The sequence below is a fragment of the Solanum dulcamara genome, chromosome 5 (assembly GCF_947179165.1).
Source record: "Solanum dulcamara chromosome 5, daSolDulc1.2, whole genome shotgun sequence".
NCBI classification, from domain to species: Eukaryota; Viridiplantae; Streptophyta; class Magnoliopsida; order Solanales; family Solanaceae; genus Solanum; species Solanum dulcamara.
Genome location: NC_077241.1, coordinates 79726388 through 79746990, shown reverse-complemented (window position 1 = coordinate 79746990; position 20603 = coordinate 79726388). Strand labels below are relative to the sequence as shown.

The following is a 20603-nucleotide window of genomic DNA, read 5'->3' as shown; positions in this document are numbered from 1 at the left end:
TGATTAATTATTTAATAAGTACATAAAACATTTAATTAGGATATAAAATGTCGTAATGAATAATTACGAGTTATTTATATTAAAATGTGCGAAAATTTTCTATTCTTAATTATAATTGTCAATTACCAACTATATGATGGTGCATGAACTAGAGAAGAATCAGGCACTAATTCAATCAGCTTCCAATTTAATGGCAATTAGTAAAAATATTTTGAAATGGTCATAATAGAAATGATATATATTCACGACTCTTTGATGTATATTATTTGAATTCATTGTTCATATGCTTGATGAAGATCAGTCTTAATTAATTCGGAATTACTTAATTAACTCAAGAATTGAAGGATCAATGTGATGGAACTTTGTACTACTGTGTTCATGTATATATGAATTAAAACTTTTAACATGTTTTGGCTGGATTAGTTATTTTCAATGTGAGGTTTTCTTTTTTAATTATAGGACCACTATTGGATGGATACATTTTATTTATTTGCAGACACGTTAAAATAGTATCCTCGGAGAAGCCATTCGTGGAAATGGAGAGAAATGGCCAATTACCAACTTTAATTTGAAGATTGAACCACTGATCAAGTTTTATTCAACATTTCAAATTAGTTAAACTTTAGTTATTTTTTAATAGGTAAACATTATTTGAACGATAATATTCCTATATTAAAATACGGGAACTTTTATTTCAGATACACCGCGTGCATTGGAATACAAATACTTTATGAAATGTTCATGGAGTTAAAAAAAAATTCTGAAATTTGAAATATGTAGTTTAAACTCTTAACATTTTTTTTTATTTCTAGTTAATCTCCAAGAACTTTTTATAAAGTTTGAGTTCACTTTTATGCGGTTCCTACTACAAGAAAAATTAAATTCTGGTATTTAAATTGCCACAAGTTAAAACTTCAGGATTTTTTTTTCTGAATTTGAACTGTATTTATAACTAGTACATGAATTTTCCAACACATTACTGGAATTTCACTTGTCAAATATTATATTTCGTGATTATGAAACTCATGTGCTAAATACTCCAATTAACAAGTGGTCGAAAGGACTAATAAATACGGATAAATTGGGCAGCAGCGTATCGATATATCAATAATTTTTTTTGATTCGATTTTGAACAGCCCTACGGACAAATGCCCCGTTTTGATATGCAAATCGCAATAGCTGAGTAACACGTATAGTTTCAAGGCTTTCAACAAAACATTGCAGGAATAATAATATGAAATAGATGAATATCTATTTTTTGGTATAGTGGACGAAAATTAATGTAAAGATATTAAAATATTTTTCATAAGAAATACAATTTAAGTGTGCTCAAAGAAAAAACTTCATGTTCTAAATTGCATTACTCCAAAATATCAAATCATCTTCATGATTGTGTTCTTCTTTTGCTAGAAAATTGACACATTGATTGACCTTCCTCCGAACATGTCTAATAGACCGTCAAAACGGAGAATGTTGTGCATTCTCTTTATTGATTAAACAATTTGTATTAGATGAATATATGTTATCATTACCTAATTATATATATCACATCCCATATATTTAATTTGATGATGTTATTAATTAGGAGCAATTGTATAGCACAACTTTTTCATGCAACTTAATTATAGGGAGAAGTTATTATGAGATAGACCAAGTCTCATCATCATAATAAATGAAATGGTGACATGAGGGACAATCCACAAATTGTACAACAAATATGGTTTACAAAGATTTTGTATAAACATGAGTCATTACTGATTAGACAAGCACCGAAAGATTAGACAAATACTGGCACAAAATTAACAAGTCACATGATCCACCAATAGTCAACAAAGTCCATTAAGACCAGCAGCAAACATCCCATTCAATATACTTATTAACCGTTTCTTTCGAAATTTCTTAGAAGTTATTTATTTTTAATAATATATTTTTTATCAAATAAAATTATTATTTCAATTTTTAACTTTAATTTCTTGAAGGTTTCACTTATAAAATTTTAGTGGCTCTACCTTTATAGCTAGTAAGCTATGCACAAGCATTGTTGCAAAATGCAGACCACATGGTCATGGAGAAAAAAACATTTCACATTTCGATCTACAAGTTTCGGAGAATTTATTTCTTCTTCACCTATTGCATTCAAGTTTTGGAAAATTTATTTCACTTTCACCTATTGCATTCAAGTTTTTTGTCATTTTGCTATACAAGTAGTGTAATTTCAACTTTCAAGAATGGAAAAATCTCGAGTTAGAGAAAGCTATTGATTTATTTTACATGAGCATGTGCTACAAGGATGAAAAAAGGAATAAGAATAAAGGGTTATAACTGGGACAGCCATATCTCTCCACTCCACAATAAAGTTTAAAACAATTTTAAAGTAAGGCATAATAACTGAATTTTATAACCATGAGGTATAGATAATCCATAATTTTGATATAAATTTTATCCTAGTTTTAGCTAATACCTTCAATCAAATTAAATACTGGATAAATTATACTAGGATAATAGTCCCCTAGCTAATTGTAACCAAACGGTCCCTTAAGGAATAATACTAGTAAATTTTTGTGAGATATTAATCACTTGCTTGTACTAGTCATGTAATTATTTTTTGTTCTCTTTGCTGTACGCTTCGTCTATTTTTCAGGAATCGCACTAGACTTGTAGTGAATCTGGCTTACTCTATAACGAGCTGTATTTAGAGCATTTAATTTGGTGGCTTGCTTACATGATTAAGTGTTCATTGCAAATAGAATTGTCAATCATCAAAGGCCTAAGTGGTGTGCATCTCCAAACTACTAATAAAGGTACATAATAAACCAAGTCCCCACGCTATATTTGTTTTATCGAATATTTAGTATTGGGCTAAACCAGCTAAAATGTACTCTTAATATAATGTAATTTTAGAACCAATTCCTCTAAAAATGAGGCAAAAAAAGAAAAAAAAAAAAGAAGAGAGAAAACCCGGGGAAAAAAGGTCATGCTATCTACGGTTCAGCCTCACGTTATATCATTTAATGGTTCACTCCTTTTCTTTTGCCTGTTGGTACATCAATACATCTCACATGACCTCTAAAAATTGAGTGAAGGACAAGTGCATGACGAATTAACACCATCCATTTGAAATGTAATTTATTAGCACATTAATTAATTAATATAATATGTTAGGGATCAAATTAGTTAATTATAAATTGAGGTTCAAAATGTGATTTAGTGTCTCTCTCTTTTTAATGTGTTGAGTCTCACCTCGACTGAAACTTGTTTAATATTTCTCTTTATATAGTCATCGTCCTTTTTGAGCTAACTTTTTAAATTAAATTAAACATAAGGTCGATTTCCCTTCCTCACATTTTTCCCATAAGGGTCCGACCATTAAAAGAAGAAAGAAAATAATTTGAAAAAAGTCGTTTTGAACAAGTCAAAGAGTTGGAAAAAGATACTCCCTCCATTTGTGAATTTTTGACAGATTTTTTATTATTCAAAAAAATTGAATTGTTCAAAGTTCAAGTTTAGATGTTTGAAACTTTTTCCATATTTACCTTTTTATTTATTAAAGTTTTATATTTATGATTTTACAAAAGATAATAATGAAAAGTATAATTTAAATTATGTTCTTGATTATTTTTCTTAATATGTATGCATTGACGCACAAATTTACTTAAAAGAAAATATTTGAAGTACATTTATACTGAGGAGAGTCGGTGGTGATGGGAGTTGGCTTTGTAGTTTGTAGGTGATGGGTGGCATGGGGTAATAAATACAACGAGGGCTAGGCCTACTATTTTTTTACTCACATTTATTATACTACTTGAGTAATGCATGAAGCAAAAAAAAGAAAACGACCGCTCCAATTTGTTAAATACTAACGAGTAAGAAATTCTTCTAAATTTCCACAATTTGCTTTACATTTAAATTTTACATATTCATTAAGATAATAATGATTGAAAATAATTTTAAAAATGAATAATTAATGCTAAGGATAAAACATAAAATTAAAAATCATCTTTTTTTAATATCTTAAAAATAATAAATAAAAATAAAAAAATTATTTTTAATAAAGTGAAAAAGTTAAGTGAGCGGGAGTAAAATGCAGAATATTTCGAGCCTTAATTAATTAACATCACTTACTATAGATGCCATTTGCATAACTCATATATTTCGTATAGCTTTAGTCTTATTTTTCTTCACAAATACTCGCAACTTATGCATAACTTTTCTATTATATATCGACTCCCCTTTGACTGTGTTATACTTTGCTTTTATATTTTGCTATTTCTGACTAAATATTTTGGTTTCGCCATACAATCTCACTTACATTATTAATTATGTTACTGCCAATGAAAATATAAAATAATAATATATTGTATCGTGCATGCTCGAACTATATTAGTAATAAAATGAAGCAAAAAATATATGATAGAAATATTAGTTGTCACACAACAAGCATCAGAATCAGTTGAAATATTAAAGAGAAAACTCCATCTCCATTAAAGCTAAATGTCACGGACTTAGACTTCAACTAAGATCTTCGCACGACACTTGACAATTACTCACGAATCTTTTACGATCTTGCAAGCTCAAGTAAGCCTTTAAGACTAGATCGCTAAGTCTTTTCAAGAATTCTCTTGGACATTCTAGAGCCTTCTAGTAACCTCTACAAGATTCTAGATTTTTCCCCTTCATGATCAAGTGGTGGGTCATGACACTCTCCCCCACCTGATATGGCGACGACCTCGGCGCACTACTGCTACAAAAACTCCCGTATTTTGTCTTTAAGCTGCAACAAGTCTTCATATCTTTCCTATGTGGCCTCCTTCGAAGATTGTCCCTTTCCGTGGACGAGGAACATGGCAGTGGCCTGTTGTCCCTATTTTTGCCTGGTTTAGTCAACACTGTGTAACACCCCAAATTTTTTTCGCCAAGACTCGAACTGAATGACTTGTAATTTTATATATGAGTTAGGATAAATCCTAAGTATTTGAAGGGTATTAGATGTGGTTTATGTTACATCTCTAAATTTCTACGCTAAGATTCAAACCATTCTTCGTATGCGTATAGGCTTGAACTCGAAGACTTCAAATTGTATATATGATCTAGGATAAATTCATAAGTATTTAAAGTGTATTAGATGTGATTTAGGATCATAAGAAATCTCTAAAACTAAGCCAAGTCTAAAGAATTTCTATTGGCTAAGTTTTCGAATGAGTTCGTATAAGAGTCAACTTCAAATGGCCATATTTAATAGAATATAATGAATTGGGTGGATCATAACCTATAAAATTAAAGGTCTTTGAGTCTTCTTTCCAAAGCTACCAATATTGCATTTTTTGATGTTTGAAGTAGAAAGTTATGATCGTTTTACTGAAACATGTTCGGACAAGATAATTCAGCGAGCTCACATGCCAATTTGGCGACTCGCCGAATAGTTCAGTGACAAGCCGATTTAGCTCGCCGAATGGATCTGAATTCCTCCATAAAATGTTATGTTAGGCGAGCTCAAACATCCTTTGGCGACTCGCCGAATGGTTCGACTAGGAGACCTCCATCTCGCCGAAATTGCCGATGAGATTTATTAAAAGGTGATTTTTCTCAATATTTCAACCTAATAATATTCTTATACATAGAGATACTCTCAAAATCTCAAATTCTCCTTCTCCCAAAGATCAAGAACTTCAAAAAAGGGATTTCTTCAATGTTAGGAGATCTAAAGACTCCAAGTTCAAGATCTCCTTCACAAATCCATAGATTGGTTTCTCAACTTCAAGCTACAAGGTTCCAAACCCAACAATTTTATCCAATAATGCCTAAGATTTAGGTATGTAAGTCTAACACAACGTTGGACCGAGTTTGTTCACGTGCCCCTTCATCTTTATTGATTCAAGTTGTGTTGAGTTGGAGTTTTCGAGTTCCTTAAATTGAATTCTTGAGTTATTTATTTTCTTTTGAGTTCCTTGTATATATTTAAAATAAGTATTGATGTTGTTCATGGGTTAAGTATTTGATTTGGATGCATGTTCATGTCTTCATTTACATGAATCCTAATTGAATTTTATATTTGATTTTGAGCATTGATTGTACAAGAGTTTGAGTTTTCACATATATTGATATTTGTTTTATTATTTTGAACATGGATATCTTGGGCATAAATGATGGTTTTGAGCTAAAGTTTTAATGTGTTGTGATTGGTTATCAAAAATATATTTCTGAAAGAACTTGATGAGTTGAGCATGAGTCGAGCCCGAGTTTTATTGAAAGAGTCTTTAAGATTTTTAACCGTTTTGATCTTGATTTCGCTATGCATTATTTTGAGTCAAAATTGCATATTTTAAAGAGATTTAAAAGAGTTGAGCATTTAATCTCAATGAGTGAATTTGATTGAGTTGATTTGAAAGAGCATAATGATTGAGATGAGATTGAGTTTCGATAGGAGTCCAATGAGACTAGTCGAAAGTTTTGATTGAACCGAATTGTTTAAGTTGCATGAGCATATTGAGTTTTGAAAGTAGTATCGAGCACCGAATTGAGTGAGTGTAAAATTCATTAAATACGTAGCTAGCATAAGAGAGGATTAAATCGTTAAAGTCGAATGTTTCCTTATTTTATTATCCTAAAAAGATAGGACTTGATTGATTAGTGGATCCAGATTGGTAGATTCGTCCTTTACCTTGGCAAGTATTGGACGGGCGTGAAAACGACATCGGTTCGTTGTACATAACCTAGTTATAGGTGGTGGAATTGTTCTCGGTTAAGAGAGACTCTCAGATTGTGCATGAAAGTATATGACATGTTTTGAACAAGTTGCATATTACTGAGTCCTTCTTAAAATATTGTTATATTTTATACTTGCATATCATACTGAGTTGGGTGAGTTTCATTCTATCTTGAGTACTTTTGATGTATTGTTATTTCATTCTGCCATATTACATACTCGTACTTTCCACAACATACATATCAATTAATTTGAAATTAATTCTAGGGACTGACGTCCATTTGGTCCTGCATCATTTTATGATGCAGGAACAGGTATTAGAGATCATCATCAGGCGCTTCGTTGAAGATTTATTTCTTTCCTGATAGTGGTGAGACCTTCTTGCCTTCGGAGGGATCATATTCTTTCTTTCCATTGCTTATAAATAGTTTTTTTGAGGTAGCCATGAACTTGTCATTGGCACCATTTAGGTAGTAGAGATAGAGGTTTCATAGACTAGATAGTGATGAATTTATTTTGATGTCTTTAACTCATGATTAGTTTTCTTTCAAACTATGTTTTTGATTTGAATGATAGAGATTGATGAATGAGTTAGCCCACTAAGATTTATTTTTCTCTTAAATTAAGTCTTCTGCTGAATCAATGAATGTGTGATCAGGCCAAGTGATTTGTTTCGGAGCCAGCAATGGCTTCTGAGTATCGGCCACACCTAGGGGTGTATTAACCGTCCTGAGGCGAGCGTTACTTGGACTGTAACTTAGCCCCAACTTCATAGCTTCTAACTTGGTCATGATGTAGGCTTGTGCTTCTGTGTCGACCATAGCATGTGCGGGTCATTTATTGATCGTGATGTCTACATACTGCGCGCCGTACTCTTTTGGCTTTTCTGATTGCTTTGTGATAGCTCTGCACAGTCCAATCAGACCCAATTGTGTCGTGTCTGAACTTTGCTCTTGTACATATTTCTCCTTCCATTCCCATAAGATGGCACCAAGATTATTCAGTTTAGTACACTTTGCATAGCCATGCGACCCTCCGCATATGTAACACCCATTTTCCTTCGCAATCTGTGCTTTTCTATCGGTATTGCTTCGTCGTCCAGCCTTCTTGCCATCGGACCTATGATTGTCATGGTTTTTGGGATGGAATTTTTGCTCCTCATAATCTCGCCCACTTTGGTCATGAATACCTCTCGTTTCCTCTTTTTTTCCTCGATCATGCTTGGCATGTCTGAAGTCCGTCAAAGCTTCAGCTTACGTGATGGCTTCATCAATAGTGTTGACTTGTTAGCGTTCCAACTCAGTCTTGGCCTAGTTCTATAATCCGTCCATGAAGTGGAACAATATGTCTTTATCTGTGAGGTTGGGATCTGAAGCGTGAGAGTAGTGAACTCCTTCACGTAAGCCCGTATGCTACCCGTTTATTTCAACTCCCTGAACTTGCATTTGGCCTCATAGATGATATTGTTGGGGATGAAGGCCTTCTTGAATTCATATCGAAATTGCTCCCAAGTGTTGATAGCACATATCCTCTTTCCTATGTCTGAGTCCTTCCGCTTCCACCACAGCATGGCCATCTCTAAGAGGTATAGCACGGCTATGTTGGTCCTCTCCTTGTCACTCTTCACTTTATTACACTTGAAATAATTTTCTAGGTGCCAAAGGAAGTTTTCCACCTCTTGCGCATCGCAGGCACCTTTGAACATAAATGGCTTGGGAGCCTCAATCTTGACCTCCTTGTCCGCATAGGACGTCACGCATCTTCCCGCTTCCACATCTCTCTTGATCTCATCCATCTCGGACCTCATGGTCTCTATGGTGCTTAGTGCATCCATGAGCCGATACTCCAAGGAAGTGATCGTCTCCTTTATCTCATACTCGACCACCTTGCGCGCATCCAACTCCTTCCGGATATTGTCATTATTCTTAAGGGTGAATCCTCCAGAGTCTTGAACTTGCCATCGAACTTGTTCAAGCGCTTTCCCAATATCTCTACGGTCTGTCGGGCCGCATACACCCTTGCGATCCACTCCATGTCGAGCGTGACATCCATAGGCTCCGAACCTCGCTCATCGCCACTCATCTCAGTTGCCGAGGGTGAGTAGGATGTGAAGGCCTCACTTGGTGTAGGCTCGAGCGACACCTCCTCATTCCTCTTAGAGTTCTTCTTTCCCCTGCGGTGCTTCCTTCCAACATCTTGCTTGACGTTGGTGGCGGTAGTTGCGTTGATGTCTCCCTCACTTGCCATTTTCCTTATTAGAACCTTGCTTTGATACCACATTGTCACAGATTTAGACTTCAACTAAGACCTTTGTGTGGCACTTGAAAACCTATTCACGAATCTTTCACGTGCAAGCTCAAGTAAGCCTTTAATCTAATTCTAGCATTTAAGATATCTAAAATCTTACATCACCTCTTTCGTGTGTAGCCCCCAAAAAGGTGTTTCTTCCTTCAACTAATGAAAATAGTAGAACAAAGTCACTTTTCATTTTGCATATTTAAAAAATTATTTAAATTTTGTTATTTCACTCAAAAGTAATTAACTTTTTCTACTTCATTTAAAAAGAAAAGTGATAGATCCCATTACTTTTTAATAACGCGATGCTTGTTTTTTCAAGCCAAAGAATAAAACATAGCAAACCAAAACATTTACGAAAAAACCTTAAAATAACCTATCCATAAAATTTCTTTATATGGTTGATAAATGCTTGGAAAAAGAATTCTTCGAACATCAATTGACTTGGATTTTTGTCATGACCGGTACCTTTAGTGGAAGACTTGGCCTGAAAGAGGAGCAAAGTGCCCAACACAACGTAAGTAAACGAGTTCTTTTCCATGAGTAACACAGTAAGTAAACGAATCTAATAATGAGATGACTTCAATAATATATTTTCATTTTTTAAAATTATATAATCAATTATTACGTCATTAAAAAGTAGAACCACGACTTGAAGGTTGAGAGAGCCAAAATTTTGACTAAGGGGGTTTCAAAACATGAAAAAATAGACACACGAACTAATCGAAGGACGTTCGACATCTACTATATATATATAAAATTATTTTAACCATATAAAAATAATATAATTTTCTGTCGAAGAGGGTTCGGATAAACCCCTGAACCTAAGGTGGCTCTGCCACTGGTTGAGGGTGAAGGGTGCTATCATCGGAGCTACTCCTCTTGTCAATGACTTGTTTATTAATTTCCATTAGTTGAATGATTTTCTAAGTAATCAGCTCTCATGAATTGTGTATAAGATAGTTTCATAAGATTATTTAGTCTTTGCCATAGATAATGTGAGTAGTTTGATAGGTAAAGGAAACTCATAAGTTACATCAATGATCACAACAAAGAGAATAAAAAATTCTAGAAGCAATTTATTACATTCTTTTCTAACAAAAAATATTCCAACACAAAATTCCCAAATATTACCTACTCTCTTATATATGCCGGTCTAGTTGTTGCATTTAACCAAAAACTTAGCTATAAATAGGAAGCCAATACACTAGTATGGAGTAAAACAAGGGTTGAAGAAAATAATAAAAGTTTACCAAGAGGTTCAACCACCAACAAACTTTTTGTTTTCCCTTATTTTCAGAGTCTTCCGGCAATGTTTTTAATGTAACAATGAATTCATTGATCTGTTATCAGTAATTACGTGTTTACATCTTTTGCCTCTTTATTTATCTGTCTTCCTCTCCTCTTTCACCAAATTTTGAGAAAAAAAGGTACTAGTAACCCATTCTTATTCTCACACGCTTTCCTCAAATAATCCCCAAATCTAGAAATTTGCCTCATTGGATATTTTTTTTCTTTCTTTTTTTGTATGAACAGACAAGAAGAAGCTAAACGATTATAGTGGCATTGGCACTTTGAACTTTTTCAAGCTAATGGGTGCCTTGCCTTTGTGAAAAAAACACAACTTTTTTTGTGAATCTTGGCACTCCATTTTTAATTTTAGCCAAAGCTAAAACAGAGTCCTCTGTTCTGTGATTGTGTGGCGATCAAACTTGAGAAAAAAATCATGGCTGCGATTAAAGAAAACGCCAAATCAAGCCTCATACTAGCTGGAAGAGTGTTGAACGAAGCCATTAGCTTCCTAGTTTTCACTATCCTTGACATTCTTGATTTTATCCTCTGTTATACTTACAAAGTAATCGATTTCATCATCGAAGCAGAGTGGAAACCCTGTTATTGCTCTTCGACTAAAGAAGCCATAACGAGCAGTGGCTCAATCTTGGTCTCCGAACAAGGAGAGTCCAAGATTGTGTGTCTGACTTCTTCGAGTAAGCTACATCTCGAAGAAATTTCAGACACACTCTACACTCGGCCATCATTGGTGGCCGAATTGTCGAAATCGACTGTGAATGAGCTGAAACGCCGCAAATTTGACAATGCTGCTGTCATACAACAGTCATGTGAAAGGTTGAAAAATAGAAGTGTTCGTTCAACTTTCACTGTTAATTCCACCATAGTGGAAATGCTTCAAGGCAAAATGGGTGGTCAGAAATCTCATGATCTTATTCCTAGGTGGTCGGATTGTGATTGTAACACTTGTAATTCTTGGTCCTCTTCTTGCAAAGATTCACTTTTTGTCCGAGCTGATGGTGCCAAAGGTATATACTTATTATACTATCGAATGATACTAAAGTTGTCTTTTTTCTTATTAAGTTTTTATTAACATATTTTGACATATAATCAGGTAACGTTCAAGAAGATGTAATCTTCATTCATGGGTTCATTTCATCATCAGCATTTTGGACAGAGACATTATTTCCAAACTTTTCAAAGGCAGCAAAATCAAAGTACCGTTTATTTGCAGTGGATCTGTTAGGATTTGGAAGGAGTCCAAAGCCAAGTGATTCACTTTACACAATAAGAGAACATCTAGAGATGATTGAGAAATCAGTTTTAGAGCCACACAAAGTGAAATCTTTACACATTGTGGCACATTCTTTAGGGTGCATTTTGGCTTTAGCACTGGCTGTAAAGTATCCTGGATCAGTCAAATCCCTCACTTTAATTGCACCGGTAAGGAGCTAGCAGTTTTGAACATGAACCAATTCAATTTAAGTGTACCCTATTAAAAGTTATTTTATTTGATATATGATGACATTTATTTTATTATAACAAAAATGACAGCCATATTTTCCAACACCAAAGGGAGAACAAGCGACGCAATATATGATGAGAAGAGTAGCGCCAAGGCGCGTTTGGCCACCGATAGCATTTGGTGCGTCGATAGCATGTTGGTATGAACACATAAGCAGAACTATTTGTCTAGTCATATGCAAGAACCATCGTTTTTGGGAGTTCCTCACCAAACTAATTACTAGAAACAGGTCCGTTTTCTGCAAACATTTTCCTACCCACATTTACTACGTTTTATTCCTCCCCATTACCATGCTCTTATTTGGGGTCAATATCGTCTATGATGATAGAACTACAATAATTAATTATGCTTTGGAAATCTTAGGGCCAACAAATAGATAATTACTTAGTGTGTGCTCCTCTTAATGAAATTGCACTAATTAAACTTCCCAAATCTTGAAATTTCTTTGTCCTAGTCCCTTGACTTTACATCCTTCACAGATTTTCATGGTCCACCTTATTTCTTTCTTTTTTAGGTAGAATTGAAGGATGAGTTTCTCAATCCACCTCATTTAATTTAGGCACATGGCCACCAGGAAGTTTTGTGTTTTGTTCGTTTTAGGTTTTAAAGTTGAGATATACAAAGACCTATGCATCTACCCAAGAATAAAATTTAATTATTTTCAAAATCAAATACATACTAAAATTTCCTTAGTGGAGAAAATATAAATAGACATTCTTTTATATATCTCCTTCCAAGAAGAATCTAATAATATTTGGTATTTTGATTTTGACATGCATATTTACTAATTAGGCAAGTGGATGATTTAAGGGGGGTTCAATTCTAGCAGAGAAAAGTAGTAAAGGTGCCTTAAATATTTGCATTGAAACGGCGCTCTTCATGAACTATGCTGTAATAAATATGTGCATAGAGAAGATGCTAATAAATGGGATTTTCTTTAAACTCAAACAACAACCCACCAACTGCATCTATTGCTCCAACCTTTTTCCTTACACCTTTTCTGTTTGTCCTCAACTTTTTGCTTATCGTTTTATGGCATTGTTTCTTGGTCAATACTAGCATTTCTTTGTGCACATTATATTCCACACGACTTATGATTTAACAGTTGATTTGACGGGAAAGACAATAGATAGATTATCTCGACTAGATCTTAGGAAACAAGTCTTGGTTAGAGGTTTGCAGGTAGTCAAATCTGTAGTGTACAGAACAGAGTACATGGATTGAACTCTCCGGATTCTGTCGATGGAGAATCTTAGTATTTCAATTTGATATGCGACTAATTAAAGTTAGAAAAAAAAAAGAGACTGAATTCATAGAAGGACGAAACGTATACATTGAATAGTCAAAGGTTGTTGAGAAATTACTAGAAAAGGTCACATCACTTGCGTATCTATTCCAAAACAAGAATTCAATTAAACTTATTTTCTTTTGTCACAAGATTCTTTTTCTTCTTAATCTTATACTAGTAGCGTGAATTCATGTTTAAAAAGTTAAATACTTTTTTAGCAAAATCTAACGAAATACTATGAATACAGGATTAAGACATACTTAATAGAGGGATTTTGCTGCCACACACACAACGCAGCATGGCATACACTACACAACATTATATGTGGTACTGCTGGAAAAATAGAAGGATACTTAGACATGGTGAAAAAAAAGCTAAAATGTGAAGTTACGGTGTTCCATGGCGAAGATGACGAACTTATTCCGGTCGAATGCAGCTACAATGTACAGTCAAGAATTCCTCGTGCACACGTTAAGGTTGTCGAAAACAAAGATCACATCACCATTGTTGTTGGCAGACAGAAATCATTCGCAAGGGAACTTGAGCAAATTTGGAAAAATTCAACATGTTGATAACTTGTTTGACATGATCAACAAGTTCAACTTATGTGAATTCCCTACTATCATTTTTATCACCATAAGTAAAACAAAGAAAGTATTTTTATCGTATAAACCTAAATTTGGACAAAAATGAAAGTCTGATTGAGTTAGTTTTTATTTTCTTCCACTTTTCTGATTTGTATGTCGAAATGCAGGCAAGCTGAATGTATCAGATATACGTCTAGTTTAATATCATCACCAAGAAAAAGTAACATGGGATATGAAAATGTTTTCTGGTGTTTTCTATATATAACCAACGATCATAAAAAGGTGCAATGAATATATATAATCGAAAGCTTTATATTTACTTATTCTTTCGTGTTTACTTATATATTGTGGATTGATTGTTCAAGTACTCTTTTGCACAAGGATTTAAATTATATGCAGTAACAAAGTATTGAGCTTTTTTACAGAATCAATATGATTTAACATTATAAGATTGTGAAGAAACCTATATCACCTAACAAATTCAAGAACCAGGTTCTTGAACTAGTAACACGAAAGTAAACAGTAAAGACAAGACATAGAATTTATTGTGGAAAACTTCCTTGCTCAAGGGAAGAAAAACCACAACCTACACTCGTAGGATTTTCACCAAATTTTACTAATCTTTCAAAAAGCAGTTTTAGATTACAACTCAATAATCAAGGAACTAACTCAAGTACCTGAACTCTAACGATTACCTATAATCGCAACTCAAACTCTCCAAGAAATCAAACTCATTTCTTGTTACAAACCTCACTATCTACCTTAGAAAATTACAACTCAATAATATTTTTAAGTAGAACTCAAACACAAGAATTAACCTTCGAAAGAAAAACCTAACTCTAGTTCTTCTTCCTTCAATATTTTGCTCATGAAACGTTGTCTTTGCTTTTGCTTGAAAGAACTTGTGATCTTTGATTTCATATTTACAAAGTTCTCGACATCCTTTGTATGCATGTCTCCTTTTATAGCATTGGTTTTTGAAGACTTAGTTGAGTCCTTCATGAAAAGTACAACTTTAATTTTATTGTTTTTCCTTATAGGAGTCCTATTGTGTCGTCTTTCCTTATTTCTGTGTTTTTGATTTTGTATAAGGATTTGTCCAGTTTTTTCACGTCTGCCTACTGCACCGTCTAACAAGTGAACTTGGTTCTCATTTTGTCATTATCAAAACTTGCTTGAATGCTGTTACCTGCTTGAATGTTGTAAAGAAATTTTCCCTTTTTGATGATGACAAACCTTTATACTTTCTGCACCTGCACATATGCTTAATACAAAACCAACAAAAACCAACTTTTCCCTTTTTGACATCTCAAAAAGGAATCATGTAAGACAACAACATAACATAAACAACCACAAGAGCAAGGTCAGAAGGGACCAACAACCCAAGACTAAAATAGACCAAGGAAGACATCAAATCTACTAATATTAGCAATCCAAAAACATTCCATAACAAGGATAAACATATGACAACTAGTTTGTCTGAACAAGACAGTAAAGCACACATACGTCACAATATAGACAATATGTTCAAAAACAAGAATTAGTTATTTAAGCATCTTGCACATTCAGAACAAAAATAAACTCAGGAACTGGGAATGACACTAAGAAGAGAGAGGCTTGGCTGGTGAAGAAGTCGGAGCAGAAGTGGAGGGGATTGGGGAGATGAGTTGGAACAGCCTATTCATACGAGCATTATTATCCAATTGCTGCTGAATCATCTTTTCCTTCAAGGCAACCACCTCAGCCTGTGACCCGACCGGGTCTCTCCTTAAGGCATCATTATCTGTCTTCAAACCAGCATTCTGATCCTTCACTAGATTGAATTCTGTCAATAGTTGGGCAACTAGAGCTACAACCCGAGGAGTAGGTGTGCAAGGCTGATGCACTACAGGCAAGCATTCACACTCAGCGAGAGTATTTCGATGAATCATATTTTTTTTAGTGATCACCCTCCCTTTTTTGCAAAGGCACACTAAACGCAGCGAAGATCAAGGTAAGAAGATTTCAAATGCCAACTGATAAGGACTAGGTTTAAGGTCAGATACCTCTTTTATATGGCGAATAATCAGAATAGATCAGTTGATTGGTTCCTCCTGATCAAGGGCATAAGCAATGCCCATATCTAGGAAGGTAGCCTCATGCTTGCGTTCGCTCTTGGAACCACACCCTTGTGAACTACTTTATAAAGCAACTTATGAAAAGGCTGCATTTCCATCTTGAGTACCTTCTTGGGGCAATTTGTAACATGCCCCTGTGTGAATTTGGTAGTAAGCAGACAACCTTCATCCTTTTTCCAAACATACTTAGATAGGCCAGTGGTGGGAATCTTCAAAATTTCACCTAAGTGAATGTGATCAAAGACAAGATCCACTCCTTTTACTAGAAAAGTAACAACATTATCCTCAAGGACAGCGAGATTTATGTAAAATTCAACCACCTTAGTCTCCCGCCAAAAAAAATTAAACAGGAGAGAGAAAAACACAGTTGTCATCCCGCCAAAAAAAATGATAGAGAATAGAAGGGAACTAGATTCCTCAGGGTTTTTTTTTGAGAAAATTAAATGTGAGGGTACCAGTCATAAAATTATTCTCATAAATGCATATTATGAGTATGAGTGCTAACCTGAATTTATGCAGATATCCTGGTGCTGACATGTTTGACAGCCTTCATGTGTGATTCCTTTGGACATGATTGAAAGCGCGCACATAGTCCAACACTGAACACTATGTCTGGTCTACTAGCTGTGAGTTATAGTAGGGATCCAATTATGCCTCTGTATTTTGTGTCACCAACTGGGGAACCAGTTTCATCCTTGCCAAGTTTAGTGATGGAGGCAATATGTGTATTATGTACTTTGGCATCGTGCATGACAACTTTCTTCAGTAATTCTTTGATGTATTTTTGTTGATAAATCAGTGTTCCTGATGGTGACTGATGGATTTGGAGTCCAAGAAACCTATACCACCTAACAAATTCAAGAATCAGGTTCTTGAACAAGTAACACGAAAGTAAACAGTAAAGACAAGACACAAAATTTATTGTGGAAAACTTCCTTGCTCAAGGGAAGAAAAAATCACAACCTAAACTTGTAGGATTTTCATCAAACTTCACTAATCTTTCAAAGAGCAGTTTTAGATTACAACTCAATAATCAAGGTACTAACTCAAGCACCTAAACTCTAACGATTACCTATAATCGCAACTCAAACTCTCCAAGAAATTAAACTCACTTCTTGTTACAAACCTCACTATCTACCTTAGAAAATTACAGCTCAATAATATTTTTAAGTAGAACTCAAACACAAGAATTAACCTTCGAAAGAAAAACCTAACTCTAGTTCTTCTTCCTTCAATGTTTTGCTCATGAAACACTGCGTTTGCCTTTTGCTTGAAAGAACTTGTGATCTTTGATTTCAGATTTGCAAAGCTCTCGAAATCCTTTGTATGCCTGTTTTCTTTTATAGCATTGATTTTTGAAGACCTAGTTGAGTCCTTCGAGGAAAATGCAACTTTAATTTTATTATTTTTTCTTATAGAAGTCTTACTGTGTCGTCTTTCCTTATTTCTGCATTTTTGACTTTATATAAGAATTTGCCCAGTTATTCCACTTCTGCCTCAGCAAGTGAACCTGGTTCTCATTTTGTCATTATCAAAATCTGCTTGAATATTGTTAACAGATTGCATATCAATCAATGTTATTTCATACATATATACGCAATTATAGTATCTTTTAGGTGATTTAATTATGTAAATGTTTTTGGTTACATCCTATATGCATACAATTTAAAATCATTAATTATTCATCGTCCTGTTTTAGATAATATATAATAAACGACTGAATTCGGTTTATACAAACTAAATTGATTTAACATTTTCATTTTGAAGACTAACTAATCTAACTTTACAAATTAAATTCTAGAGATATGGCAATCGACAATATTGGAAAACATGAATTATAATTGTATTCTGAATGAAACCTATATATATTATGAACAGTAAGCATTGCATGATTGTTTAGAAAATTGAATGCTGCCAACAATAAATAACAGCGGAGACAATACAGGTGTAGTTATTGGAGTCCACCTGTCAGCTAATAAACTACTTAAATGATTTTAAATTGGCGGGGATCAAAGTGTTAGTAATAAGTAATAAGTTGTGTAGGGATTGACTAAGAGATGCTGCTCATTGGCAGACCACCAAATATCAAGGCTAATTAATTAATAATATTTTGTTCGTTTTATTTTATTTGACTTCTATAATAAAAATATATATTTATTTTAATAAATCAAAAAGAATTGTATTAGTCATTTTGAATAAAATAATTTTAAGAATTGTGTTAATTGGGATAAATAAAATGAAATGGAGGGAGTACTTAGTTAATTTGATAGGGGCAAATAAAACCAAAACTGAAGGTGAATGGTTGCATTTATGATATTGGAATTGATTGAAAGCTAATATAGTGCAGTGTAAGTAATGTAGGTGAGACTTTCTTGGCACAGTACAGGAAGCAAATTAAAGTTGCAAACTTGTCCTCTATAGTTAACGTACAAATGGAAAAAATATAATGGGGGGGAAGGTCTCTTTCTACTCATTATGGGTTTCCTTTTAAGATGAAAAAAATAAATAATGTTTGTCCCTTATGTGGTGTTCATGTGTAGGTTCAACAGAGTTGAAATAACCAGAGCTACTACTTCACGAATCAACTGACCTCAAAAAGTCAGATTGCAATTAAGTTGTGTACTTTAACCTTCTTTTTTTATGTACTAAAATCAGATTTTATTCATTGTAAAAATTAAGATGGCATGCAATATGTACAGTTTATAAAACCTGAATTAGATAAAACTTTCTGATTGAATAATTTACGTATCACTTGAATTATAGTATAATAAAGAGAATTTGTGGAAGAGTTTATAATGTAAGTATATATTTGCGAGAAATAGTGTGTAGTATAAAAAGAAGTCCATTAGAATTCCATAGGATACGTACGTGGTGAAAAACACTCCGCCGAAACACAAGTACAAAAAGTGTTAAATTAGCTCATACGCCTAACACACACTCCAAAAGTTAGCTCAAAGGAAGGAGGATTACTCAAGCCTTATAAGGAATACACTTATCTCATTAACCACCAATGTGGTTTGTCATTCTTTAATACTTCACCTCACGCCCAGTGCTTTGGCATCTGGTGCGTGGGCAATTTTAATTTCGGGAATTCAACATTGGGTGAGAAGGATTCTGCTCGGACACCATGTTAAATTAGGTTTTAGGTCTAATTTACACCAAAAGCTAGTTAAATAGAGAAGGCACCCATCTCATTAACTATCAATGTGAGACTTTTGTCATTTTTGAGAAAGTGTATTTGCATAGAGAGTCGTGACCGACCTAAAAATTAAGATCATAATTGCGTTGTTTAAGTTTCCAATTTAAGTAAGGCAGCAAATTAGAAAAATAAAACAATTAATTTACTCTCTACTTACTAGTTAAAACTGCCTAATATTGTAAAAGTTAATTCCTTAATTAATTTCATGTCATTGTCCTTCCTTTCCATCAAGTCATATCCATAGTGAGATTCAAATTCTTGACCATTCACCATTTATTCTTTTGTAGAATTCAAGGGCATACTACATTTTGAGTTGGTAATAGAATAAATTTTAGTATTATATATATCCTTTCGAAGGAGAGACCTTCATATTCCTAATTCGATAGGGTGGCTTTCTTTGCCCTAGCTAGGAAGTAGGCGAATTACATCCCACATAACAACACTCTTTCTTTTTCCAGCCTTCTACGAAGACTATCGCTACGCCATTTATCAAATTAAAATAATTCACATATGTTAGAAATATTATCTAATTAAAAGATTGTCTTCCATCATTAATTTATTTTTTAATTAAAACTAAGACATTAGTAGAGTTTCGACTATAGAAGCTTCTTCATATGATTATTATGTCGTTGAACGACTTGGAAATTATAGTAGTGCATGCATTTGGTCACGTATTAATTTGGTTTCTTGTAAAACTACAACATGTAAGGCTGTTAGCTAACTAGCTGAGGCACGCAATCCTCTTAATCTGCCTAATCACCTAATTAACAATTTGCTTTTCACAACTCTTGGTTTTTCTTTGACAATCCACATGGAAATATTTATATTTACCACTGTGCAGTTCCAGAATCACATTTTTATAGGTTCATTATTCGGGTTTTAAATACTAATTAATCAATCATCTTATTTTACTTGAGAATTGATCATATTTTCAATAATTTATTTAGAAAAATCATGTCTAGGATAAAAGTTACATATGAGTTTATTTGAAGTAATAACTATTATACTAGGTACGCCCCCATTTGAATGAACCCGTAAATAGTATACGCCTGTCAGGAAGCAGAACCATTGGTAGGTTGATTAGGATTGATTTATGGCAACTCATTTCAGGTGCTTATATTTACATATTTGCGTGCCAAGAAAATCTGAAAGAATCCCTCCGTAGGGATGTGTATCGATCGGTTCGCTTTGATTTACGTATTATCGGTTTGGTTTATCGATTTTTATTTTTTAAATATGCTAAACCGATAATAAAATCAATAAGATATCTTTTAGCGATTTTTGATTTGTTGATTTTTGGTTTTTAACAGTTCGGTTTCGATTTAACCAATAATAAAAAATACTTTCAAAACAAATATACAACTTCTTCAACAATTTGACGCAATACAGACATACATCGAAACAAGCAAATCGGACGTTCTTGTTGTAGATCAATGCATGTATGAACCCTAAAAAAATCCCGAAGGTCTAATCTAGAAAAAACCCGGATTTTGTTGGGTTAGCTTTTTGATAGGAAAGGTTGTCACAGGAAGAAATGCCCAACCCTAGACATTATACCTAACCCTTGCCCTTGTTGTTGTCGCTGCAAATCGTAGCCGT

General features: G+C 33.8%; 1 protein-coding gene across 1 annotated transcript; it reads left to right on the top strand.

Moving 5' to 3' along the window:
- Positions 1 to 10208: 10208 nt before the first annotated feature.
- LOC129890238 (probable lysophospholipase BODYGUARD 3) lies at positions 10209 to 14011 on the top strand. The gene is made up of 5 exons (XM_055965807.1): positions 10209 to 10428; positions 10535 to 11316; positions 11403 to 11731; positions 11843 to 12042; positions 13349 to 14011. The coding sequence occupies exons 2-5, from the start codon at positions 10725 to 10727 to the stop codon at positions 13671 to 13673; spliced, it is 1446 nt and encodes a 481-aa protein (XP_055821782.1). The 5' UTR covers positions 10209 to 10428; positions 10535 to 10724; the 3' UTR covers positions 13674 to 14011.
- Positions 14012 to 20603: the final 6592 nt, after the last annotated feature.

Bases quoted from the DNA above. Each gene is read 5' to 3' on its own strand.
- LOC129890238 (XM_055965807.1), top strand. From the start codon at position 10,725: ATGGCTGCGATTAAAGAAAACGCCAAATCAAGCCTCATACTAGCTGGA. The intron at 11,732-11,842 runs GTAAGGAGCTAG...CAAAAATGACAG, and splicing joins CCCTCACTTTAATTGCACCG to CCATATTTTCCAACACCAAA. The intron at 12,043-13,348 runs GTCCGTTTTCTG...CTATGAATACAG, and splicing joins AAACTAATTACTAGAAACAG to GATTAAGACATACTTAATAG.